At 43.6% G+C, this 27,357-nt stretch overlaps 1 protein-coding gene across 1 annotated transcript; it reads right to left on the bottom strand.

Annotated features, from left to right (window-relative positions):
- Positions 1 to 14,369: 14,369 nt before the first annotated feature.
- On the bottom strand, positions 14,370 to 25,860 carry LOC139477077 (uncharacterized). The gene is made up of 11 exons (XM_071259633.1): positions 25,672 to 25,860; positions 24,405 to 24,606; positions 23,596 to 23,741; positions 22,140 to 22,371; positions 20,899 to 21,115; positions 19,855 to 20,086; positions 19,108 to 19,381; positions 18,511 to 18,770; positions 15,810 to 16,044; positions 15,089 to 15,189; positions 14,370 to 14,915 (listed from the first exon to the last, which is right to left on the bottom strand). Exons 1-11 carry the CDS (start codon positions 25,858 to 25,860, stop codon positions 14,370 to 14,372), a joined length of 2,634 nt encoding a protein of 877 aa, XP_071115734.1.
- Positions 25,861 to 27,357: the final 1,497 nt, after the last annotated feature.

Genomic DNA, 27,357 nt, shown 5'->3' with positions numbered 1-27,357 from the left:
GTAATCCAACTCCTTTCTTCTCATATATTTGCTATACTTGTAGCGTTAAGAATATTGTAACTGCTATACTGAAGCATATACATGTATTGGCAATACTTATAGCGTTAAGAACAAGTATTTGCAATACTTGTAGCGTTAAGAATATTGTTATTGCTATACATAAGTATATACATGTATTGGCAATACTTGTAGCGTTGTGTAGCGTTAAGAATATTGTAATTGCTATACATAAGCATATACATGTATTGGCAATACTTGTAGCGTGAAGAATATGTATTGGCAATACTTGTAGCGTTAAGAATATGTAATTGCTATACATAAGCATATACATGTATTGGCAATACTTGTAGCGTTAAGAACATGTATTGGCAATACTTGTAGCGTTAAGAATATGTATTGGCAATACTTGTAGCGTTAAGAATATGTAATTGCTCTACAGCCATTATCCAAAGTATGGGAGTTGAGATCGTCTTGGTGAACGTATGCACGTAACGTATGGCGCTAGGATCAGGTGCCCAGAGTTGGGGGCCAGGGGGTTTTCAGAGCCAGCTCCTCCCTGTGTTTACATCGCCACCTGCATCCCTGCTGTTTTCCATGATTCATCACTTTGGGACTTCCCCACACATTAAGTGACCACGTCGTGACATAGCTAACTTCTGTTCCAGCCGCCGTCATACTTACCTTACTGATCCTTAGCTCAGAGCATGACACATCCCGAAAACCGCGGGCGATCTACAGCCATTCTCCGCCATATCTAGAACATTCAGGACCTCATGGACATGCTATAGATATGAACGATGTCGGTGATGATTCTAGCATGTATTATTATGTTGACATTGATAAGGCAAAGATAACGCCCCATGTCACAGTTAATTTGTTAATTTTGTGTATGTTTGATTAATAAATTTATATATTTTAGTATTTGTGTGATTGTTATTGTATTTGGGACGCCCAATCTCCCCGGATTGACTGAATATGGTTTTACGCCGCTTTTAGCAATAAACCAGCAATATCACGGCGGGGGACACCAAAAAAGAGCTTTACACATCGTACCATTGTGGGGGATCGAACCCGGGTGTTTAGCGTGACGAGCGAACGCTTTAACCACTAGGCTACCCGACCGTCCCCAATCTCCCGAGTTCCAATAGGTCCCTGTTGTAGTATACTTGTAAGAGGCGACCAAATGGATTGGGTGGTCAGACTTAGTTGGTTGTGTGTCAGCGTACCCCGACCATGTGGATCGATGCTCATAATATCAATCACTGGTTTGTCGGGATGCGATTATATACAGGCCGCGGTCATATAACTGGATTATTGCTGTTTACGACAAACAAAACAATAAAAGATGAGAACCTTTCATGTTGAAAGACTCGGCACCATTAAATACATTGCATGGCCGAAAAACTAACACTCCATCACGTCTAACGTCCGCTGTGTTTAAACGAATAACTGTTTAATTCAGACAATGTACTTTTTAATGTAGATCATATTCATAGGTAAGAAGGTTTTTGCCGCCAGGTAAACTTTGCTGCAGATCGATGTTTTATGGTTTTTTTTATCTGTTCTGGGGCGGTGGGGTAGCCTGGTGGTTAAAGCGTTCGCTCGTCACGCCGAAGACCCGGGTTCGATTCCCGACATAAGTACAATGTGTGAGGCCCATGTCTGGTGTTCCCTGTCGTGATATTTCTTACAACTCAAGCAATATAACAGGCCCTACATCTCACTCAGGAAGTCATTGTTGTGACAGGTGGATATCCGAGGTAGAACAGGTCTTCAGCAATCCATGCTTGTCGTAAGAGGCCACGGGATAGGGTGTTCTGGGCCGCTGACTTGTCATCCTATCACAGTATCACAGATCGATGCTCATGATGTCAATCTCAGGATTGTCTGGTCCAGACTTGATAATTTACAGACCGCCGTCATACAGCTGGAATATTGCTGAGTGTGGCGTTGAACAACAAACAAACATTGTTGTGAAAGCATAAAAGTATTACTCATTTTGTTTTCATAATATGTTTATTTTCTACTTATGTATTACATACATATTTAAACTGAAGTTTGCCATATTATCATTCCTGATTCTGAAGGTACCGCATGCACATTACATTATGTGTTATCTTCTGGGTAACACGTGCGGTTTATGACAGAACAGGTACCTGCATCAATAGGTAGGTATTCTATAAAAATTCCTTTGCACCGTGTTGTGTTATTTAAAGTGAACTATATTTACGCGAAGAGTTTTTTTTTTATCGTGACGTCATCCGTTCCAAAGATACCATGTCACGTGCAATGCGTACACAGACTTGTTTTTACCTATGCTTGTATGTATATGCGGCAATCAGTTCATGACAATTTGCAGGCAGGGCGTATATTTTATCAGCTCTTATAGAAGATAAGATTCAGTCATATGGCTGTGACGCAAAGCGTATTGCGGCGACTTAGACTACTGGTCCACCTGTGCCACATTCTCTTTATGTTATTTGACAACAACTGTGTCCAATGAACCAAATATTCTTTTGCAACCCACAGGTGAGGGGCAGATCACTGAAACATATTATCCCGAGTCATGTTGATGCATGTTCGTCCTCTGTGGTTGCTTCTCAGACATCTGTCTCCATCACCGCATGGATGCTTTGGGCAGGACATCCATCGTTTCTGTGTGAAAACAACACACTGGTTTACTTATTTGTTTGTTTTTTGTTTAACACACAGCACGTGGCAATATTCCGGCCACTTAACGGCGGTCTGTAAATAATCGAATCTCGACCAGACAATCCAGTGACTGACATCATGAGCCTCGATCTACACAATTGGGATACGATGATATGCATCGACCGGTCCCGTCAGTCGCCTGTTAGGACAATCAAGGGTTATAGGGAAATCCTATTGATATTTGTCCGATAACACTCAAACTTAATGCCCTTCATGTAAAACTTTAAAGCAATAGGCGTCTGTAAGGGTTCTGTACACAACTAACAGGGCCAAGGTGTTGTCAGCGTCAGCGCCAAACTTTTATTAAATATTAAACATCAACGCCATAAAATAACCAATCTGCTGAAACTGACTCCATCGGCCGTATTTAATAAATAAATAAATAAATAAATAAATAAATAAATAAATAAAAGGTCTACACTCCCCTCTCCAAAATAACGTCGTCCAATATACGGCGTCCTCAAATTGCGATTCTCAAGAAATGACGTCCAGAGATATATACTGACGGGCAGAAGAAAGCATACAGTTAAAAATCGAACTTGACCAAATTTTACAAATGCTATAAAAACGTTACTGGGCTGAAAGTGACCGAGACACTTAAGGTCCAAAACACAACCATAATACCCACAAATACATTGTCCATCACCATCGAATGACCAGTTCCTTCTTGTTTCATTATTTAGCAACCATCAAAACATGGCTGTGTACTTTCTTTTGTCCAGCAGTGTACACGTGTTGACCACAAGGACTGGGATGGTGGCCAGCAGTGTACATGTGTTGACCACAAGACTGGATGGCGGCCAGCAGTGTACACGTGTTGACCACAAGACTGGGATGGGGGCCATCAGTGTACATGTGTTGACCACAAGACTGGGATGGCGGCCAGCAGTGTACATGTGTTGACCACAAGACTGGGATGGCGGCCAGCAGTGTACACGTGTTGACCACAAGACAGGGATGGGGGCCAGCAGTGTACACGTGTTGACCACAAGACTAGGATGGGGGCCAGCAGTGTACACGTGTTGACCACAAGACTGGGATGGCGGCCAGCAGTGTACATGTGTTGACCACAAGACTAGGATGGGGGCCAGCAGTGTACACGTGTTGACCACAAGACTAGGATGGGGGCCAGCAGTGTACACGTGTTGACCACAAGACTGGGATGGTGGCCAGCAGTGTACACGTGTTGACCACAAGACTGGGATGGCGGCCAGCAGTGTACACGTGTTGACTACAAGACTGGAATGGGGGCCAGCAGTGTACACGTCTTGACCACAAGACTGGGATGGCGGCCAGCAGTGTACACGTGTTGACCACAAGACTAGGATGGCGGCCAGCAGTGTACACGTGTTGAACAAAGGGTGGGATGGCGGCCAGCAGTGTACACGTGTTGACCACAAGACTGGGATGGGGGCCATCAGTGTACATGTGTTGACCACAAGACTGGGATGGCGGCCAGCAGTGTACATGTGTTGACCACAAGACTGGGATGGCGGCCAGCAGTGTACACGTGTTGACCACAAGACAGGGATGACGGCCAGCAGTGTACACGTGTTGACCACAAGACTGGGATGGCGGCCAGCAGTGTACATGTGTTGACCACAAGACTGGGATGGGGGCCAGCAGTGTACACGTGTTGACCACAAGACTAGGATGGGGGCCAGCAGTGTACACGTGTTGACCACAAGACTGGGATGGTGGCCAGCAGTGTACACGTGTTGACCACAAGACTGGGATGGCGGCCAGCAGTGTACACGTGTTGACTACAAGACTGGAATGGGGGCCAGCAGTGTACACGTCTTGACCACAAGACTGGGATGGCGGCGAGCAGTGTACACGTGTTGACCACAAGACTAGGATGGGGGCCAGCAGTGTACACGTGTTGACCACAAGACTGGGATGGTGGCCAGCAGTGTACACGTGTTGACCACAAGACTGGGATGGCGGCCAGCAGTGTACACGTGTTGACTACAAGACTGGAATGGGGGCCAGCAGTGTACACGTCTTGACCACAAGACTGGGATGGCGGCGAGCAGTGTACACGTGTTGACCACAAGACTAGGATGGCGGCCAGCAGTGTACACGTGTTGAACAAAGGGTGGGATGGCGGCCAGCAGTGTACACGTGTTGACCACAAGACTAGGATGGCGGCCAGCAGTGTACACGTGTTGACCACAAGACTAGGATGGCGGCCAGCAGTGTACACGTGTTGACCACAAGACAGGGATGGCGGCCAGCAGTGTACATGTGTTGACTACTAGACAGGGATGACGGCCAGCAGTGTATACGTGTTGACCACAAGACTGGGATGGCGGCCAGCAGTGTATACGTGTTGACCGCAAGACTGGGATGGTTGCCAGGTCGAATGTGGGTACAGGTTAATTCAACTTACCTCGGAAGCCAAAATGTTTCTCGATGCGCGACCTTGATTACCTGAAAGGTCAAAATTTAGCTCACAGTTCAAGGTTTCTGTGACGAAGAAGTACCCCGTGCAACCTCCTGTCTCGTTACACAAGTCAGCACACATTCGAATCCCAATTTTTCCCACTCTGTATGGCTGGCGAATGATCGCCTTTTTAGGAAAAGAGCCACTGAAAACTACTTTTAAAGGCCTCAAACCATTGCATTCTGAATGTTTAGAAACCGTCAAAGCAAGGAGACACAAGCCGAGAGCTAGTGCAACCTCCATCTCAGAACAGCTTGTGTCACGAAGTAAGACCGCACGACGTTGTTCTGCGGTTTGGGGACCATCTCAAAGTACAATACATCTAATAGCTATCCACAGGAACTAAGTGCAACATACAGTTGTAAAAGGTAATGCACTGATTTCATTGTCGCATGGGGCCTGTTCCACTGTTGTAAATATATGACCAGTTTAAAATTGATACCCCACTCAGACACAGTATACTGACTCCGAGCCGACCAGTTTAACATTGATACCCCACTCAGACACAGTATACTGACTCCGAGCCGACCAGTTTAACATTGACACCCCACTCAGACACAGTATACTGACTCCGAGCCGACCAGTTTAACATTGATACCCCACTCAGACACAGTATACTGACTCCGAGCCGACCAGTTTAACATTGATACCCCATTCAGACACAGTATACTGACTCCGAGCAGACCAGTTTAACATTGATACCCCACTCAGACACAGTATACTGACTCCGAGCCGACCAGTTTAACATTGATACCCCACTCAGACACAGTATACTGACTCCGAGCAGACCAGTTTAACATTGATACCCCATTCAGACACAGTATACTGACCTCGAGCCGACCAGTTTAACATTGATACCCCACTCAGACACAGTATACTGACTCCGAGCCGACCAGTTTAACATGGACACCCCACTCAGACACAGTATACTGACTCCGAGCCGACCAGTTTAACATTGATACCCCACTCAGACACAGTATACTGACTCCGAGCCGACAGTTTAACATTGATACCCCACTCAGACACAGTATACTGACTCCGAGCCGACCAGTTTAACATTGATACCCCACTCAGACACAGTATACTGACTCCGAGCCGACCAGTTTAACATTGATACCCCACTCAGACACAGTATACTGACTCCGAGCAGACCAGTTTAACATGGACACCCCACTCAGACACAGTATACTGACTCCAAGCCGACCAGTTTAACATGGACACCCCACTCAGACACAGTATACTGACTCCAAGCCGACCAGTTTAACATGGATACCCCACTCAGACACAGTATACTGACCCCGAGCCGACCAGTTTAACATTGATACCCCACTCAGACACAGTATACTGACTCCGAGCCGACCAGTTTAACATTGATACCCCACTCAGACACAGTATACTGACTCCGAGCCGACCAGTTTAACATTGATACCCCACTCAGACACAGTATACTGACTCCGAGCCGACCAGTTTAACATTGATACCCCACTCAGACACAGTATACTGACTCCGAGCCGACCAGTCCTTGTTTTAGCCCCTTAATGTCGAACGCCAGACAGGGTAACAATAAGTAGCATATTGTGGCATAACGCGCCCGGGCATCGAACCACCGACTTTCTGTTCTCCAGGGAGACAGTCTATCCGCTAGGCCACGGAGGCGGTACATATATGTATGCTTGGAGGGGACACGGCGGGGCCGAGAGGGGAGTGCGTCCAAAGCAGAAAGAACTATATGTTCACTGTTATGTGTTTCATTCACAATGTATTCACTTAACACAATACATCATCAACATTTGTGGCTACATGAATGGTTATGGTCAAATCCCTCTCTCAACGTTGTGTAGCAGGACGTGTGAGCGCAGCTTCAATCCACCCTCTGTTGAGTATTTCAGTTAACATTATATACAAACAAATACCCACCGCCCCGGGACGTGGGACGGAACTTCAAATAGAACTGTACGTTCGGCATCTCGAATGTCATGCACTTCTTTTCAGCTAGTTATTGAGGATACAAAATGCATATGTTCATGTTGCCATTATCCCGGCTGATATAGAAAACTGTACGAGACTGTACGAGACTGTACGAGAAAAGAGCCAAATAATTGACTATACATCCCATTCTTAAACGGTCTCATGGGCAGCTCTCTTTGGAACTGTTTATTTATCAATGTCTCACATCAATATTTCATATCAAGCAACTAATGTGACAGCCTGGACCTATTTCGAGCAAACGTAAGACGCCGATAACGCTGCGTACATTGATGGACAACCCTTTGGAATGTACAACAATGTTGGGTTTACAAAGGTGATGATAAAATGTCGTAAACTGATCCAATATACATGAACAAATGCAATAAAGAATGTTTATCTGTGTAGAATATTTCATTTATTCAACCCATTTTTATGTGTATGTGTTCGTACGTGTGTGTATTTGTACGTGTGTGTATTTGTACGTGTGTGTATTCGTACGTGTGTGTTATTGCATGTGTGTGTATTTGTACGTGTGTGTATTCGTACGTGTGTGTATTTGCATGTGTGTGTATTTGTATGTATGTGTATTTGTATGTGTGTGTATTTGTATGTGTGTGTATTTGTACGTGTGTTTATTTGCATGTGTGTGTATTTGTACGTGTGTGTATTTGTATGTGTGTCTATTTGTACGTGTGTGTATTTGTACGTGTGTGTATTTGTACGTGTGTGTATTTGTACGTGTGTGTATTTGTACGTGTGTGTATTTGCACGTGTGTGTATTTGCATGTGTGTGTATTTGTACGTGTGTGTATTTGTACGTGTGTGTATTTGTACGTGTGTGTATTTGTACGTGTGTGTATTTGCATGTGTGTGTATTTGTACGTGTGTGTATTTGCATGTGTGTGTATTTGTATGTGTGTTTCTATTAGTGTGTAGATGTGTATGCGTTCGTACGTGTGTGTATTTGCATGTGTCTTTCTATGAGTGTGACGCTAAGGACTGATACATAGAGTGAATCACTTTTAAGGGACACAGTAAGAGGTTGACAAGCACACGTACACTGAAATATGCCTCAATATGTTTTGGTGTTAAATGCTAGGTGTCACCTCAGGCTTGCTTTCTATGATATGATATTTGGTATTTTCTCTTCAGTGTTGCTTCGTTTCATAAATATGAATATTGATATGAATAAGACATTTTGAAATATAGGGTGGTTTGTTTTCTAAAAGTAACCTCTTTGTGCAAGTAACATTCGCTCTGCAGAGTTGGAGGTCATAGATTGCCGGAATACCATAATCATTGGCAGAAATCGCCGTGGTTAAGTTTCCTGAATTGTAAACAGAATACCCGTGTTTGTGGACTTAGTTGTAGCGTTAGCTCCAACTCATACACAAATCTACAGACACAAATTAATAATAATAACAAGGAGAGATTGAGTGAGCGGCGTTCACATAATGCTGCGTGAATGATATCTCAGTTATATCTCGGCGCATCAGCGTGATGTGGGCAAGGAGAGATTGAGTGAGCGGCGTTCACATAATGCTGCGTGAATGATATCTCAGTTATATCCCGGCGCATCAGCGTGATGTGGGAGGAACGCCTGAAACGATCCATGTCTTAAATGACGGGTATGATGCTGACAGACATATAAACATAACCAAGGAGAACTGTGATATTAACCTACGGTCCTAGGTTTCTGGCACATCAAAGGGACAGAACTCTGCAAAGTGATTTGCGATGCCTTAGGCGACACCTACTCGTGCAGCAGTTCACGAGGAAGGTGGCAATACATTGGACAGAGGCATTCGAAACGACAGCACTAAAACTCGAGTAAAGCTATGTGTTAAAGAGGTGTTATTGTGTAGTGCTGGTCTATATCGTGAACAGCATATTGGCCATGTTAAATGTATGGGTGATATATTGAATAGAGGAGTCGTTTAAGTGAGTGAGTGAGTATGGTCTTACGCCGCTTTTAGCAATATTCCAGCAATATCACGGCGGGGGACACCAGAAATGGACTTCACACATTGTACGCATGTCGGGAATCGAACCCGGGTCTTCGGCGTGACGAGCGAACGCTTTAACCACTAGGATACCCGACCGCCCCGAGTCGTTTAACCTTCGTACTATGGGTGTATACAAAATGTAAAACACAATGAATTGTGCGTCTTGGACAATAGCTTTTGAGATTTGATTTAAACCGGAATAACATGAATAGGAAAAACATATGTAGCACATGACAGACTTGTCTTTCTTCAGGAAGTGTCATACTAGTCAGAGGCTGTAACATGTTGATATGATAAAGATTTAACTCCACTATTGAAATCATTAACAGCGATTACCGTGTACTTGAATGGCGAGATTACAAGTCATGGAGTGGTGGACATTCACACAAAGCTGTACTGTGCTGTGAGGGGGCTATCTGTGGACGTAAAGAAATCCTTTCACTTTGTGATCCGAGTGGGAAAGAGACAGGAGTGTGTCCTAGTTAGTGTGGGGCGTAAACACTTGAATACCAAAACATTCTATGAATGACTTGTACTGCATGACGCAAGACGCTCCCCATTCACTCATGGTATTCATTCGCCTTCATTTAGCCCCATTAAGAGATTCATGTCAGGACAGCGTGGCTATGTATATCACAGAAGTTGTACAGTGTTCTGTGTTGATGTACGGTGTTTGTTTTACTTGGTATGCGTCGTCACAAGAGGTAAACGGAACCAACTTCACCGGTACACCTGAGGTGAGTCTTCCGTCAGTTTATAATAGTTACATGTGTGCCTCCATTGAAGCTGTTCTAAACCAATAGTACACAACGTTAGATGTTCACGAGTCAAAAGTACACACCTTTACACAGCGTCAGATGTTCACGAGTCAAACGTACAAAGCTATACACAACGTCAGATGTTCACGAGTCAAACGTACACAGCTATACACAACGTCAGATGTTCACGAGTCAAACGTACAAAGCTATACACAGCGTCAGATGTTCACGAGTCAAACGTACACAGCTATACACAACGTCACATGTTCACGAGTCAAACGTACAAAGCTATACACAGCGTCAGATGTTCACGAGTCAAACGTACAAAGCTATACACAACGTCAGATGTTCACGAGTCAAACGTACAAAGCTATACACAGCGACAGATGTTCACGAGTCAAACGTACAAATTAAGCTATACATAGCGTCAGATGTTCACGAGTCAAACGTACACAGCTATACACAACGTCGGATGTTCACGAGTCAAACGTACACAGCTATACACAGCGTCAGATGTTCATGGGTCAAACGTACACAGCTATACACAGCGTCAGATGTTCACGAGTCAAACGTACAAAGCTATACACAACGTCAGATGTTCACGAGTCAAACGTACAAAGTTACACCATGGAATAATGTTATAGTCTCACATTTGCCCTGACAACATAAAAGAATATTAAAGTCACGACATTTGTGACAGTGTTGGCTATACATTTTCAAGGTAGGTGTTATCTTGTTTACATTCTTGTATCACCATGTTCTCACGTGTATCATACTCATTGACTGTGTTTAACACATGGGAAAGTGAGGTTGTTTTACAGTCTTGTATCACCATGTTCTCACGTGTATCATACTCATTGACTGTGTTTAACACATGGGAAAGTGAGGTTGTTTTACAGTCTTGTATCACCATGTTCTCACGTGTATCATACTCATTGACTGTGATTAACACATGGGAAAGTTATGTTGTTTTACATTCTTGTATCACCATGTTCTCACGTGTATCATACTCATTGACTGTGTTTAACACATGGGAAAGTTATGTTGTTTTACATTCTTGTATCACCATGTTCTCACGTGTATCATACTCATTGACTGTGATTAACACATGGGACAGTTATGTTGTTTTACATTCTTGTGTCACTATGTTCTCACGTGTATCATACTCATTGACTGTGATTAACACATGGGAAAGTTATGTTGTTTTACATTCTTGTATCACCATGTTCTCACGTCTATCATACTCATTGACTGTGATTAACACATAGGAAAGTTATGTTGTTTAGAGTCTTGTGTCACCATGTTCTCACGTGTATCATACTCATTGACTGTGATTAACACATGGGAAAGTTATGTTGTTTTACAGCCCTGTATCACCATGTTCTTACGTGTATCATACTCATTGACTGTGATTAACACATAGGAAAGTTATGTTGTTTAGAGTCTTGTGTCACCATGTTCTCACGTGTATCATACTCATTGACTGTGATTAACACATGGGAAAGCGATATTGCAATACTTGTTTCAGCAGCATTTCCTTATCAATAGGTGTAAATATTTCTACAACAAACAGTATGAAGTACCGTAGGCCTATATACTTCTGTGACAGCTGTTTACCGCCATACAACCTGCTCTTCCTGTTGTCTTTCAGAGCTCGTCAGAAAGCGCGACACAGGTGCCACGAAATATATCCTTGAACTATGCACAACGCTCTCCATTTCCGATTGAAGGAGGGATTTTCTTTACAATCGGCGTGTCCTTTTTCCTGCCATTTGGGATTGTCGTTGTTGTATTTTTGGGCATGTGGACATTACATAGATGCGGTGTCAATGTTCCAGGCATGACCACACATCAGCCCCGTGAAGTAACCTCACAAACAGAGATGGAACCTTTAGGTATCGTTCATCCGCCATCGTCTATTGAAGCTGAAAGTGTGGCATAATGGCGATTGTGGGATTTTAAAAATTGACCTTGGTGCATCGACATGACCAACACAAAATGGCCCTTTACAGATTGTGTTATTATGTCACTTTATTGATAGAGAAATGAATACTATTACAAGAGCTCATCACTTGTGTTCAACTGGGAAAATACAGGACATATACATGATACCAAAATAACATGTAACAGCCAAAAGCACGTGTATGAGACTGTCAATTGATGATACATACACATCTATTTGGTCGCAAAAATGTTTAAAGGTCACATTGGTGTTGTGTCCAACAACAAATCTTGTCTGTTTGTTACCGCATGATACACACTGGTGATGTTTACTGAGTGCTGATTAATGATTCATAATCTCTTACCATAAATATAATAAACACGTGTTATTTTCCAATCATTGTAACACACATATTAATGGATATATGTCGATGAAAAAGTTTCTCACGTGTTAAAGGATTATTACCACTTTAAAACCCTGATTAATTCTTACCCGTTTCTCTATCAAAATAATAGAATCGACAAATCCAATGTAACTCACTCAACAATGCAAACTTCCAGTGGGGTGTTCTTGAAACGGGTCAGGTTGTCTTGCCCGGCTTTCAGAAGACATTGCGACGACTGAAGCCAAGGACACCATCAGTTGCAGCAAGAATGCTATTTTCTTTATCAGGGAAATAGTTCTTTTATGAGCAGTTGAAGGATGTTTGTTTGTTTGTTGTATTCCAGCTATATGGCGGCGGTCTATAAATAATTGACTATGAACCAGACAGTCCAGTGATTGACATCATGAGCATCGATCCACACAACTGGAATGCGATGACATGCATCAACCAAGTCAGCGAGCCTGACCACCCGATCCCGTTAGTCGCCTCTTACGACAAGCATAGTCGCCTTTCACGACAAGAATGGGTTGCTGAAGGCCTATTATAGACCGGATCTTCACGGTTCTAGTGACACTGCTGGTGTGTGGTATACCTCATCTAACTACATATGCAAGTACTCAATCTGAAGTGTATATTAACACAAATAAAAGAACAAAACCCTTCCCATATTGATACAAAATCAATGATGGTGACGTTGATGCAAAATTGTTGTGCTCCAACCGGTTGCGTACGATTCTGCCAATAATTGGTCTTAACACAGGAATGCTGTTAATGTGGCGTTTTGGTATCGATTCTGTAGATGCACCAACCGAATATGGTTGTCTTGTTGACTTGACGTCACACGTAGACGATCGGTCCGTGGCAAGTCATGAGTGTTGCCCTGCTGTATAAATGACTGCAAAAAATATGATATTGTGTTTCGATGAACAGTGAAAGTATGGCAACCTTGTTATGCGCCATTCCTGTTTGCAGCATATTCTTGGCACGGAGACGTTGATTTTCAGATGACGTCATTGACGGTTTAACAAAAGGGTTTTTATGAGCACCCGATAGCTGAACAATATCTGTGTGCTGTTCACATTAAAAAACCCGTATGTGAGTATCATGCTCCAAACAAACACACAAACATCCATGTTGTGCGCAGTGCATGAACATGCACGTGCACATTATGAATCATGACTTTAAAGTCCAGGTGATATCTTGAAGGTTGCATAATTTAATTACAGAAAATATATATTTAAATTGACCTATACAGTCAAGTCCCCTGAAACTGACATGGTTGGTTTCAGTTATGTATATGAAACACAGTTATATTTTTCCGTTAGTATACATATATATATATATATATCACCCCGTGACAGAGCCGATCAATGGGAATCGGATGGTTACAATATGTGACCTTGCCAATTCCGTGTCATCGTGCCCCGACAGTCTAAATCGAATCTCACAATATTAACCCCTTGAAAGCATGTGACGGTATGTCTCCAGTGATATGATGAGAGTAACGACAAAAGACCCTTCCCGTACTAGTCCTGTTTCACACATATCACATATCACAGATCGCTTGAACATACACATCTCTTGTTGACATGTTAAGAAAGTTGAAACTATAGTTTTATGATTGGTGTATAAAAATATAAAGACATACCTTATTGCCGATCTATTTTTACCTTCGTCATCCCAACTCTTTTAATTTCCTAAAATCAGATTTCATCAAGACCAGATATTAGCAGGTTAGCGGGGGCACGGGTGTGCATTCGCTGTGTAGAGTTGCCTCCCTTGGACACGCCAGAAACCTATGATTGTGGGTTCAAATCCCGGCTCGCCCCGATTATGTTACTAGGTTTGTCTGCATCATATCCATGCTCGTGGGCTTCAACGAAGTGGTAAACGTCTAAGACCTGCATCACTTCGGGCTTTCCTCCCACATTAAGCTAACACGCCATGATGTAACTGGAATACTGTTAAAAGCGGCGTTAAATCCAACTCACTCACTCAAATTAGCAGGTTAGCAGCGCAAGGCTGAAAGTCAAAGAGACAGGTGCTTCCATGATGTTAGCAACTTATCAGTTTCAGGTACACTCCAGAATCGGTTTCACAATCACCCATGTTGGGAATCGAACCCAGACAACCCTGCAGATATAACGTCACGTTATAACAACACGCACGATTTAGATTTGGCGTCTGTGTTTGATCTCTGTGACCTTGAAGTTGTCTGACCTTGGCGGACATCTTGCGGGGGTTTCTTGTCATCATCACATCTTTGTGGATTAACAACGTTCTGAATTTTTTGTACAAGTTCATCAACCTTTTCCCCCTTCCAACTCTCTTGGACCCGTTCATCTTTTGATAAATCAATATACACCAGCGAAGTAAGGACCATGCTCATTGGTCCCGATGGGGGCCAGGCTGTCGGTTCCAGCAACACAGGCACTATAGGTTTCTTCAAAGCATCTGCCAAGCTGACTTCTCGACGGCAGTTGGCCGACAAGCAGTATTTGGTAGTGACACAGCTTATGACAACCTTTGACCCCCTCACGCCTTTGTCAATCTTGTCAAACAGGGAATCACCTCCACCCATTTGATGCACGTCCATCCAACACGTGTAGCCAAGGGAGGTAAGTCGTGCAAACAGTTTCTGTACCTGTGGCTGTTTGCCCCACTGGTAGGATAAAAATACGTCCGCTGTCTCAGATGCCTGTGAATTTAAATGGAAATACGGTAATTTCCCCCTGCAGCCCGAATATGATGAAAAGCCAACTACTAATACCAAGACTACTAATACCATCGGCTCCTCTTTAGGACATTTAACCCATAGTCCCGTTTCACAGTTTATGAAATATTTAATGCGAACTTTATGCTGCCTTTTACCTTCATTGCAGAGGTCGGTTTCGACTGGGTTCCGTCCCCACTACGTTTGTTCAGAGGTATATGCACAGTCGCAGCAATCTTGTTCCACCAGTCTTTATATTCTGAAAACAAAAGAAGATGTGCTTGCACTTCTCTGTTCTCTGTTATATATAAGAGATGGAGAACGGGTGACATGGTCGTCTAAACTGTCGCAATGAGCTGTGAAGACTAGGACCCAGTCCTCTAAACTGCCGCAAGTTATGAAAGAATGTGTGTGCGCGTGTTTATGTGTGTGCGCGTACGTGTGTGCGTGCGTGTGCCTGTGTGCATGTGTGTGCGTGCGTGTGTGTATGTGCGTGCGCGTGTATGCGCCTGTTTGCATGAGTGTATGTATGTGTGTACGTGCGTGCGTGCGTGTGTGTGTGCGAGGATATTGGTAAATTGAGGATATTTAAAAATCGCATTTAACGCAATTATATAAAGCTAGTTATTTGGTACAAAACAACTTTTGAAAGCTAAATCAGAAGCCTTAATTGCGACAACTAGTATTGGGATATTTTTAACCGAGGATTCTGTTAGGTTGCACTTTGGGGCCTCTTATCGACGTCTTAGATCGCCTAGATAAATCCTTGGGATATCACTGAAACTATGCATCTATGTAGATTTGGAATACGGAATTCTGGCCTCATCAGGCTCGACGGGGAAACTACAATCTACACTCAGCACAGCCAGCCATCCTCACCTGGCTCGACTTGTAGACTGACTTCCACCTTATTGTAACTTAGTTGAAGGAGAAGCTCCCGGAACTTGGCCTTGGACCAAAATGCATCAGCCTCTACTTCCTCCCCCGGCCGAGAGAAGAACCGGATGAAGAGATACTCGCTGAAGATCGGCCCCATGGACCCGGCCGGTGGCCACGTGCACTTCTCCAGGAGGAGAGGTATGATTGGTTTGCCCAGCGTCACTGCCAGGTTTACCTGGAGAAAATATTGCAGGCATGTGTGGTGGTAGTCGAGCTACATAACGACGATCTGTGTCATACTGTAGTGAGTGAGTGAGTTGGGTTTAACGCCGCTTTTAACAGTATTCCAGTTATATCGCGGCGTGTCAGCTTAATGTGGGAGGAAAGCCCGAAGTGATGCAGGTCTGAGACGTTTACCACTTCGGTGAAACCCACGAGCACGGGTATGGTGCTGACAAACGTAGAAACATAATCGGAGCGAACCGGGATTCGAACCCACAATCATAGGTTTCTGGCGTGCCCAAGGGACACAACTCTGCACGGCGAATCGCGGCGCTTCAGACGACTGGGCCACCCGTACCCCCGTATAATACTGTAAGATACAGAACATCTTAACATATTTTGTGTGCTCTTCAATTGACTTGTGTGTCACTTTACCTTCTGTGTATTGGAGCGTGCTGGAGGTTCTACTACACTAAATCAGAATCACACCTCAGTGCAGATCGATAGATATCTGGCAGCTGTGATTGGATAATATTGTGGAAACATTTTCTGTTTTTTAAACGTACATCCATCCAGTAATTTAACTGACCGTGTTTTTCAATATCTGGTGCGGTCTTTACTAACAAGGGGTCATATCCGCACTCAGCAATATTCCAGCCACATGACGGAGGTCTGTAAATAATAGAGTCTGGACCAGACAATCCAGTGATCGACATCATGTGCATCGATCTACGTTTGGGGGATACGGTGAAATGCATCAAGCAAGCCTGACCACCTGATCCCGTCAGTCGCCTCTTCAGACCAATTCTAACTCGGAATCTTCACGGGACCATATATACTAGTAGCTAAAAAGCTAGTTTTCATGTAGTGAGATGCAGCTAAAATAGATCGAGAAGTCAGGTTCTGTGACTGGTTGAACTCCCGACGACGTCGGTCTTTCGTCACAATAGTGTTTTGGCACTGGAGTCTCGGGTCCAGACTATATTATTTACAGCCTGGAGTTAAATAGCTGGAATATTGCTGCGTGTAGCGTTAAACAACAAAAAACAAAGTTTCTACAACAAGATGAATATTCTCTTTCAAGTAAAGGTATACAAGAAGGTGTCCTATGGACACGCCTACCATTTCCGGGAAATATAACGACCTCCTATTACTTCCCTTCTTTAAATGACAAGTACAACCTGTTAAAGGAAGACATCGATCTATATCTAAAGGCTTGGGGACCTAATGTAACAAGTGATCTAAATACGAATTTCTGCACGCGACACTAATGTTATAACTACCCCGTGATGCTAAAAACAGCAAGATAAATAAGCCTCCTTAGCATCGGGGAAAGGGGTGCTTGGAATAAGAGCTAGATGGTTACCTCTAAGTATACAGGGGGTATATAAGAAGCTGAATTTGGTTACAACAAATAGATTCCAATAATATCATTACATGAATAAGGTCTTTACCCCAGATAGTCGATCACAGTGACAGTGTGCCGTATTTACATCAAATATCAGACACGATAAACGTGACGGGAGAGATTTCCGAAGTTGTTAATGAACCTGTGGCGATTACAAGTGTTAGTCATCATTGATCAATTGGCCGATCATTGATGTGCAGGTGATCATTTAGATAGATACTCAGGTAAATTTATAGTTTGCTGTAGACTGTCACTTGTCAGTCTAGACACTGATGAGTCCATAGCTTGGATGTTCATTTCTTCCGTTTGTTAACTAGATCGATGGGTCATAGCGAGGATATTCTTGAACAACCATGCAGTAAAACTCTCTGACTTGTCACAATGTATGCTAAAATGCCAAGTTTAAGATGAAAGGTTCCAAATAATCAGAAACTACGCTTTTATATTGATTCGTGTTTTGAAATTCCCAGGGATTTCTTCAGGAATGTGGAAGTAGTCCGTCAGTGTTTAAGTCTTTTCAAGAATTCAGTTTCGTGAAAAACGTATGAATGTCAAAATTTGACGTTCAAACATTTATGAACGAAAGATTCGCGGTCATGTGATCGACCTATCGTCCAATGGAAAAGCCGTATATCGTGAAAACTTCAAATTAAAAGATATATAACTTAATTATCTAACAATATGAGTTGCATGTGTCACTAGAGGGGTGTACGGGGTTTTACGAGCTGGATGGACGCCAAGAGGCCGAAGTCAAAGTTTGCACACAAACGTTCAACTCGTAAAATACCGCACACCCCGCTAATGACACACCTACCGAATTTATCATCATGTGTTAAGTACAGAAACTTATTTTTAGTGAAACATAATGTGTCAGATCAGATCTGATTTACGACAGCAAGTGATTTCTGTGTGGTAACTCACGACGTACATAGGGTCAATTATGACGTGACATGAAACAATATGACGTCATGATGTCCGTTCAGGCTGGTCGACTTTGACGTGTTTTTACAAGACGGCAACTGGCCAATCAGGAAGCCGGATTTTATTACGAGCAATGACAACTGAACATACCTCCCGGTTACAGTTTGGGCTGCTGGCATAGTTGTCCGTCACACAGCAGAGAACCACAGTCGCCGCTCGTATGCCCCGGTCAATCTTCTCAAACAACTTGTCTCCCCCTCCCATCTGACCAACGTCCAGCCAGCAGCTGTACCCAGCTGACGAGAGATGGCGCTGCAGCAGCTGTACTTCCGGCTGCTTTCCCCACTGATAGCTGATGAAAATCTCAGGGGGACTTTTGTAGTCCTGTGGTTCGTCGTCTACTACTGTTTCTGGAAACGAGATTGAGTATAGATTTACGCCGCTCAATAATCAAGCCCTGTCATTTTGTTTGTCGGGCCCGCACTCAGTAATATTCCATCTATATGACGGCGGCCTGTATATAATGAAGTCTGGACCAGACAATCCAGGAATTGCAATCAAATGTGATACGATGACACGCATTAACCAAGTCAGAGAGTCTGACCACCCGATCCTGTTAGTCGCCTCTTCTGACAAGCATGAACTGCTGAAGAACAATTCTAACCCGGATCGTCACACCGGTGTACCATTTCTCTTGTGCAGCACAATTCCTGTTCTAAAATGTTGAAATTCAAACTGGCATCTCACCTGCTATTTTCATGGCATTCTCCACAATGGCAGCCGCATCGGTCCTGTTCATCTCTTGCAGTGTTTGTAGAACCCCGAACGTGGCGTCTCTGGTCTTGTGGGTGCTGTACCATTCATTTAACATAGACTGACACGGGTCTGCCGTCTGGACCCATCCCCGGATGTCGTCATTGCTGTAACCAAGGCGACTGCTCAGCAACCGCCAATCATGTTTGCTCTCAGGATTCAAAAGTTTGGAAACGTCCCGTGCCCAAAATGGTGCATGGTTTAATGTCTGAAAGATAATCGTAATTTCATGGGTTTACACATTCTTGGGTATTGTGAATTTATGCACACGTACATGTATTGCTGCATTCCCTGTTGGTGCTTCATGTCTAGAGCTGGCGTCTTGCACGGCTCTGTACATCAACATGTCATCCTGTTCTCAATAGTATTCAGGGACATTGCTTGCCCAGTGGCGTACGGCCCGTTTAGGAAACAGAACCCGGGTTTTAGTCGTGGTTGAAGACACTGTTTTAGGCGTGGTTGTAGACACTGTTTTAGGCGTGGTTGAAGACACTGTCATTTGGACATGCAGGTGCATGGTTCAGTCCATGTGAGCACAGCACAACATTCCTTGTTATTGACGTAATACATTGTTGTATTTATCAATCAGGGATAATGGAATGACGACAATATTGAGCAGTTCTCATAACATTTTAAATTGTGGGTCTCTTGTGGTGATACAGCAATTGACATGGTGTTTACCTTTTTGTCGATTTCTTCCACTTTTGACACAGTGTCTTCCACGGTTCCTCCAAGATCACGGAGTTCTCTCCCTTGATAGTCCACCCGGACCTCCACACGATCCACCCGTTGTTTCTGAACAGTGACGTCATTCTGGACATTGTCGACCCTGGCTCCTGTTGACGTCACTTCCTCTCCCAGCTGACCCACTTCCTGTTTCACGCCCTTCATGTCGGCTGACAACACCTCCAGACTGGGTAGAAAGTAACCATGTTTTGGGAGGACGATGTAGACAGGTAACAGCAGACATTGTTTATTGTTGTTGTTATTAGTTAGTTGTTTTTAAAACAATATATACACATATATACAATGACACAACTCATAACGAGAAGATTTCTCTCTTCCTTTCTACTGATGAAGTTAATCATCAAATATAACTTGTATTCATTGTACGAAATCGCTTAGGGTTGAATACACTTTAATACAATTTCCCATTTGGAAGTGAATATATAATATATTACCTTCACGTGGATCAGATGGTATCAGGATGAAATATCCGTTCCCAATATTAGGGCATAGCATACCATACAAATTTACTTTCGTGTCATCTTTCAGTATACAAATCTATACCAATCAAAAGAAGCTAAAGTACGCCCCATTCTTTCATATTGCCAGAGTTAATCTCTCATGTGCAGCTAACTGTAGTTATATGAGATAATCGGGTGTTCTTGAACTTCTTTTGCGTAGTATATCAAAGTTGCAGTTGGAAAAATAATATTCTGGTAAAAACTGAATATCATATCCCTGAATCATAGAACCATATATCATTTGAACAACCTCCATTATTTTGTCTCTACAAACCTCCTTAGTTCTCTGAATCACACAACCCTATTAGATTTAACAACCTCCAGTATTTTGTCCCTACAAACCTTCTTACTTCTCTGAATCACACAACCCTATTAGATTTAACAACCTCCAGTATTTTGTCCCTACAAACCTTCTTACTTCTCTGAATCACACAACCCTATTAGATTTAACAACCTCCAGTATTTTGTCCCTACAAACCTTCTTCCTTCCAGGACATCCAGAATGAAGATACACGTGTCCTTGACCGCCTGGACTCTGGTCGTGTCTTTTAGGTCAGCTATGAAGGGCTTCCGGTTGTCCAGAAGAGGTCGGTGAATTGCTCCCACTGCGCGTATCGCGTTCAAAACTAAGGGAGACAACTCCCCGTCTTCCGGTCCAGACAAGAACTTCGTGTAGTATTCCATTACTGGTTCTGCTTTGTCCTGAGAAATGATTTGCCATGTACAGAAAGACAATGTCGTCTTGATAATAGCAAATCTAATAATAGTCTAATCTAATGATTGAGAAACACAATCGTCAAAACAAGTGCAGTCCATTTGTGGAGTGAGAGTTTGGTCAATACCGCCTTACTAAGTATCACAGCAGGAATTCAATGTAAGATTTGGTCCTTTGCAACCTTCAATTGCTGTGAATTACGCCATAGTTAATCTGGTGGTTAAGATCGATGACTTGGTTAATTTCATACCGCGAAGGCGTGGATCGTTGGTCAAAACATCAATCACCGGATTGTTTTCTGTTCCCAGACACGACTATTTACAGGCTGCAAGAATATGATTTCAAAGCCCGAAGTGATTCTTGTTCTACACCTCACAGGTATGGGGCTGCCAAGCAATGAATCTGCTCGAATCAGATTCGAACCCATAATCCATGAACCCATATCAGTGCGCATGGCGGCGCCTTAAACCACCACCCAGTGCTTCCGCAGTATAGTTAAAACAATTATTTATATGATTTTTCTGATAAAGTCATTATTAGTTTAACCTGTCAATGTTTGCTATCCTTACTCATAAGAGTCACTTTCAGAAGGGTCCAACAATTTGATATTCTGGAGGTGAGGAGCTTGGACAGAGACAGACCATCCGTGAGTTTCACCAAAGTTGTAAACGTCTAATACTCCGGGCTTTCTTCCCACATGAAGCTGACACGCCGTGATATAACTGAAATACTGTGCAAAGTGGCGTTAAGCCCAACTCACTCACTCCTCCCACAACAGGCTGACACGCCGTGATATAACTGAAATACTGTTCAAAGTGGCGTTATGCCCAACTCACTCACTCCTCCAGCAACAGGCTGACACGCCGTGATATAACTGAAATACTGTTCAAAGTGGCGTTATGCCCAACTCACTCACTCCTCCAGCAACAGGCTGACACGCCGTGTTATAACTGAAATACTGTTCAAAGTGGCGTTAAGCCCAACTCACTCACTCACTCCTCGACCTTCACTCACTTGTGGACTTCCAACGGCAACGTTCTTGAGGACGTTGAACAGCAGCCGTCGGCCATGTTGTTTATGAACGTCAGCCTGGATCAACGTTGCGGTGTGCTTAACGATGACGTCAGGGCGTTGCTGGGACAGATGCAGGAGAATAGTGACATAGCTGGCTTGTTCGCTGTCGTTAGCTGCCCTCATCTCGTCGATAATGGTGGTGATGTGGACATCTTCAAACAGCTGAAATATACACAATTCTGATGTGGGGAGAAAACGGCTTATCAGACATTCCCAAAGATTCATTATGATCGTAAATGACATTTACATCATGGTATTTCAAGAAAACTGGCACAGCGCACCAATCAGGTGAAGTTAAGCAGCGGAGAGTAGCGGGATGGGTGGCGGCGTTTGGCGGCTAAACTCCTGAGAGTCTTTCGCCTTCGGTCCTGTCCTACACTGAAGCACATCTAGCCCAGGTGCTGTCTCAGGCAAGGATCTTTGTTCGAGATGGGCCTCTGTTCACTCAGCAGTGAATGGGTACCTAGAAGGATGCCATGACATTGTGACTGTTAACCTGCTAGTGCCTGACAGGCAGCTTGCGGTGTATACTCCTCAGGGTGCTTAGAATGATAATCTAATGTAACTAAATGAATATGCACATTATCATAAGTGTAACATCATTAAACAAGCCGCAAAGTTCTGCAGCTCACCTGAGTTAAACTCAGAATACACGGTGACCATATACATAAAACAGTAAAACAGCTGTGAGAGTGAAAGGTACTAGACAGTTAAAAAACAGATAAAACCAAAGAAAAAGGCATTTCTACTACAGGTCAATGCTACATGAAGAAATGGGATGAACTTTATGATGCCTTAATATCTTGGCTAACAACTGAAATATAAAATGGTTCCCGTCTCACATGTTTAAGTAGTTTGTCTGAAAATCTAATTTGTTATGGCCTGTTTTTAACCTGCGTTTAATGATTAAATATGCACTTGTCGGTGACCTAGCTACTGTATTGCATGTTTGCTAGCCTCAGTTATAAGGCCTTAGACAACATGGTCAAACTTGGAAAATGATATCCAAGCTTTGAGTAACTTGTACCACAGTCCCGACCCGTGAAGAATAGGTAGAATAGGTTTTCAGCAACCCACGCTTACCGTAAAGCCATCATACTTGACGTAAGAGGCGACTAACGGGATCGGGTGGTCAGGTTCACTGACTTGGTTGATGCATGTCATCGTATCCCAATTTTGTGGATCGATGCTCATGATGTCAATCACTGGATTGTCTGGTCCAGACTCGATTATTTACAGACCGCCGTCATATAGCTGGAATATTGCTGAGTGCGGCGTTAAACAACAAACGAACGGACGAACGGACGAATGTACCACAACACCGTTCACACAATGAACACGATATGTTCAAACAAACTACCAGCACAGCTGTTTTATATCGCGCACCTGTGGTTGACGCTGGGCTATATCTATCATCAGTGTGAGAACGAGGCTCCTGACGTCATCATCCCGACTGTCTATGAGGTCAAAGAAGGTCTGGAAGTGCGGTGCAAGGGGTTCTGGGTTGGACGAGTACACTTTGGCTATGGGGACTGCAACACAAAGGTATTGTGACGTCTTCATTCGTGTACGTATACTCCCCCACGCCCTTAGAAATATCAGATATACATCCCAATGACATGACATTATATAGTAACCATTGCCTACTGGTAGTAACACCTACTGATAAAGGGATACAGGTGGCCCAGTCGTCTAAGTTCGCTGTGCAGAGTTGCGTCCCCTGGACACGCCAGAAACCGATGGTCGTGGGTTCGAATTCGGTTCACCTCAATTACGTTTCTAGGTTTGTCAGCACCTTACCCGTGCTCGTGGGTTTCACCAGAAGGTAAAGACCTGCATCACATCGGGTTTTCCTCCCACATTAAGCTGACACACCGTGATATAACTGTAATATTACGAGTTTTTTATATTGGTTTAGCAGTCGGCATTTATTGAACGACTCACAATACATCCCACACCATCTCTTGGTTCGTTGTCGGATTTGACCCCTATACTCTCAAAATTTGGCAAGGAGAATGAATTGTAGTGATGACAGAGATCGGCATAATGTCTGTTGCCTTGACGTCGGGGGATACAATGTCCTTGCGCCCAATGGAATCTGTTTCAGCGCATAATTGAGACTGGTTGTCGACTGGCGTTGATATCTAAATTATTTGACTTTGCCACTCAAGTGTCAGTTCTCCATCTATACTCACACAGCATCTCCGTATTTTCCTCCACCACAAACAACTTGACCATGGCCTCCATGTGCGGGCCTAGGGCCTTAGCCTCCTTAGAGGCTATGGAGGTCACATGGCTGATAGCCAGACTCTGGATCTGCTCAAACTCGTTGTCCAGGAAGGTCACTATTCTGCAGATCAACTTGGAGGCTTTACCGGCTGTGTCCGGCTTGTCTATCTGTGAAGAGAAGGAGAAGACAGATGCAGCTGTGGGATGTGTAGAGGAGGAGAAGACAGATGCAGCTGTGTGATGGTGTCCTACACTTAATTATAAGCGACAGAACACTTTCCATAATAACACATCGTGATATAACAGGGATATTATTGTGTCCGCATTGTCTATCTGTGAAGAGGAGGAGAAGACAGATACAGCTGTGTGATGTGTAGAGGAGGAGACAGATGCAGCTGTGTGATGTGTGGAGGAGAAGACAGATGCAGCTGTGTGATGGTGTCTACACTCTATTAAAAGAAAAAACGCTATCCATACATCATAAGATTATCTGCTACAAGGCGTCTACATCATGAGCATGTGGTTTTGAATCACTATCAAATAGTGCTCGCGAAAAGGTGAGCGTATCTGTACGAGAGGAATGGACATGTCTTCAGGTTTTTGAGTCAATGTAAGGCAACTGATGCGTGATTTTGGTAGATATCGTCCACGCCTAACATACTGGACTTTAAACCAGATTGAAGACACTCCCGCGAGTCGCGCTGACGCATCAGCCAATAGGCTAGTGTTTGTTGTTTTCAATTTGTATTACACCACACTCAGCAGTTCTTCGGTTATAGAACACCCCTTTCTAGTCTGATACATATCTTCAACAACTCGGAGCAATGGTTTCCTGAGCCGCGATTCGAATGGCGCAGTGCTTATAACAGCCGTCCAATCTAATTACTCTCATGAGCTAGCGACACCCCGTGCTCAGTTAGAGATAGGAGACATTTAGATAGGTGACGTCACTTTCGAATCAGGGCTACAGTGGTGAATGCGTCCGGGTATCTGTGTTAATATGATGGGATATAACACCCTGCATAATCGAGGATGCAGTCAGCAATATTCCTGCTTTATGATGGTGATCTGTAAATAATCAGATCTGGACCAGACATACGAGTCATTGACGTTAAGAGCATCGGGTACTTTGGAGCGGCATCGATTTGATTTCCCTTCATACTTTAGACACGCCGTGATATAACTGCTCAATGCGACGATAAGCTCAACTCACTCACTCACTCACCCACTCACCATTTTACACAGCCTTGTGCCAACAGTGGAATAGAGGACGTAGAAGACGGTGTCCGGGGTGTTGGTGTCGGGATTGATGAAGTCTCGCTGCGTCACGGACATCGTCACAGACATCAGGATGTCTAATTCCTCATCAGACAGGAGCTTGGCGTCTCTGGAACAAGGAGGACCGGGTACAAGGACCACCATTCCCTGGAGACTCGAACACAGGATTACGGTAGGAAAACGTTTCCTATTTTCGTGAGCCTTTACCCACAGAATATTTTGCACTAATATATTCTCACACAATGAAATATGTGGTTTTTAAAATACATGTTTAATAAATTAATCTTTCGTCATTACAGATTGGCCCCAAAGTGGACAGTATAAGAGTGAACGTCTATCATGGGGACCAGGTTGTTGCACTGGGTGACCTGGGTGCCGTTGTACAAAACAATATCTGCACCACGACTGTAGTAAGTCTATGTTAAGGTATGTGAGTTACGATCACCTTAGCGAGCGCTAAGATCGCTTTGTACAACGGCACCGTGGCTGATTGTGTGTGTTCGTACCCTGACGTGGATAATTGACAATGATGTCAAGTTGTTCGGCCGATACTAGAGTAATTCCAAGATACCGTTTTGAAGCTACTGTTGTTGATTATTGTGCAAATTTATACACATTCGTTCAATCGGGGCGGTGGGGTAGCCTAGTAGTTAAAGCGTTCGCTCGTCACGCCAAAGGCCCGTGTTCGATTCCCCATGTGGGTACAATGGGTGGAGCCCATCTCTGGTGTCCCCCGCCTTGATATTTCTGGTCTATTGAGTAAAACAACACTCACTCACTCACATTCAAATATCATCTACTTCATCATTTTTGTTTTTTTAACCACACTTGCTCGCTCAGTTGCCAGCAAACCATGTGTTCGAACCTGAGATTTGTCCGAATAGTGATCCGAATAGTGAAGCATATCGCTTGTCTGTTATTCATTCTGTTATGGGAGATGGCAATTGCACCTAATATACCAGCCATTTTCTGGAGAACCTCGACGTTTATTATAAACCAGCGCATCTGAGAGGTTATACGGTATTAAGACAGTTAACTACTGTCTGATTGTGTGACATTGTATTCCGTATTAATACATTTCTCAGTTTCTCAGATCGACGAGATTAAAGGAAGGCATCGAGCGATTCCCAAAGGCTAACAGACCCAAAGTAGCACACGACACCGGGGTTATAACTACCACTTAGCGCTTATTTATAGAAATAACACGGTAAAGGCGACAATTACACGAAAACGTACAGGCCCACCAAAGCTAAATACTAACTTGTGTTAACAAATCTAGAGGTGTGTATAATATTTGTGACACTAAAATATCGACAAGCAGAAATATGAGTACATTTTGCTAAAATCGTGATCCCCGTTTGGGGATTAAGCAGCGCTTGGAATAAGCGATTGATGACAACCTTTAAGACCAGTTAGTATAATGGGGAAATCACTATTCAGTATTATAACGTTATTGTCTCACGAAATGGCGTCCATCGCCTGAGCAGCCAGGGTTTGCGCTATGTTGCGGGATGAGGGCAGGTCCCACCGGAAGTCAGCATCTTCAAGGAGTGGCTGGAGAGTCTGCAAGGCGTGGAACATCAGCGTCTTCTCTTTCTGAAATAGAGCCAGTGACATCAGAAGGACCTTCTTCACTTCATA

This window comes from Haliotis cracherodii, unplaced genomic scaffold (genome assembly GCF_022045235.1).
Source record: "Haliotis cracherodii isolate W230 unplaced genomic scaffold, xgHalCrac1.p SCAF_31, whole genome shotgun sequence".
In the NCBI taxonomy this organism is placed as follows: Eukaryota; Metazoa; Mollusca; class Gastropoda; order Lepetellida; family Haliotidae; genus Haliotis; species Haliotis cracherodii.
Note: the sequence above shows the minus strand (reverse complement) of the source record. Positions and strands in the feature narration are given on the sequence as shown.

Excerpts from the sequence above, each read along its gene's own strand:
- LOC139477077 (XM_071259633.1), bottom strand. The coding sequence starts at position 25,860 with ATGGTGGTCCTTGTACCCGGTCCTCCTTGTTCCAGAGACGCCAAGCTC. Across the intron at positions 20,087-20,898 it reads GATGTCCTGGAAGGAAGAAG|TCTGGAGGTGTTGTCAGCCG; the intron begins GTTTGTAGGGAC and ends CTTTCTACCCAG. Across the intron at positions 15,190-15,809 it reads CAGTCTACAAGTCGAGCCAG|AATATAAAGACTGGTGGAAC; the intron begins GTGAGGATGGCT and ends TTTTGTTTTCAG.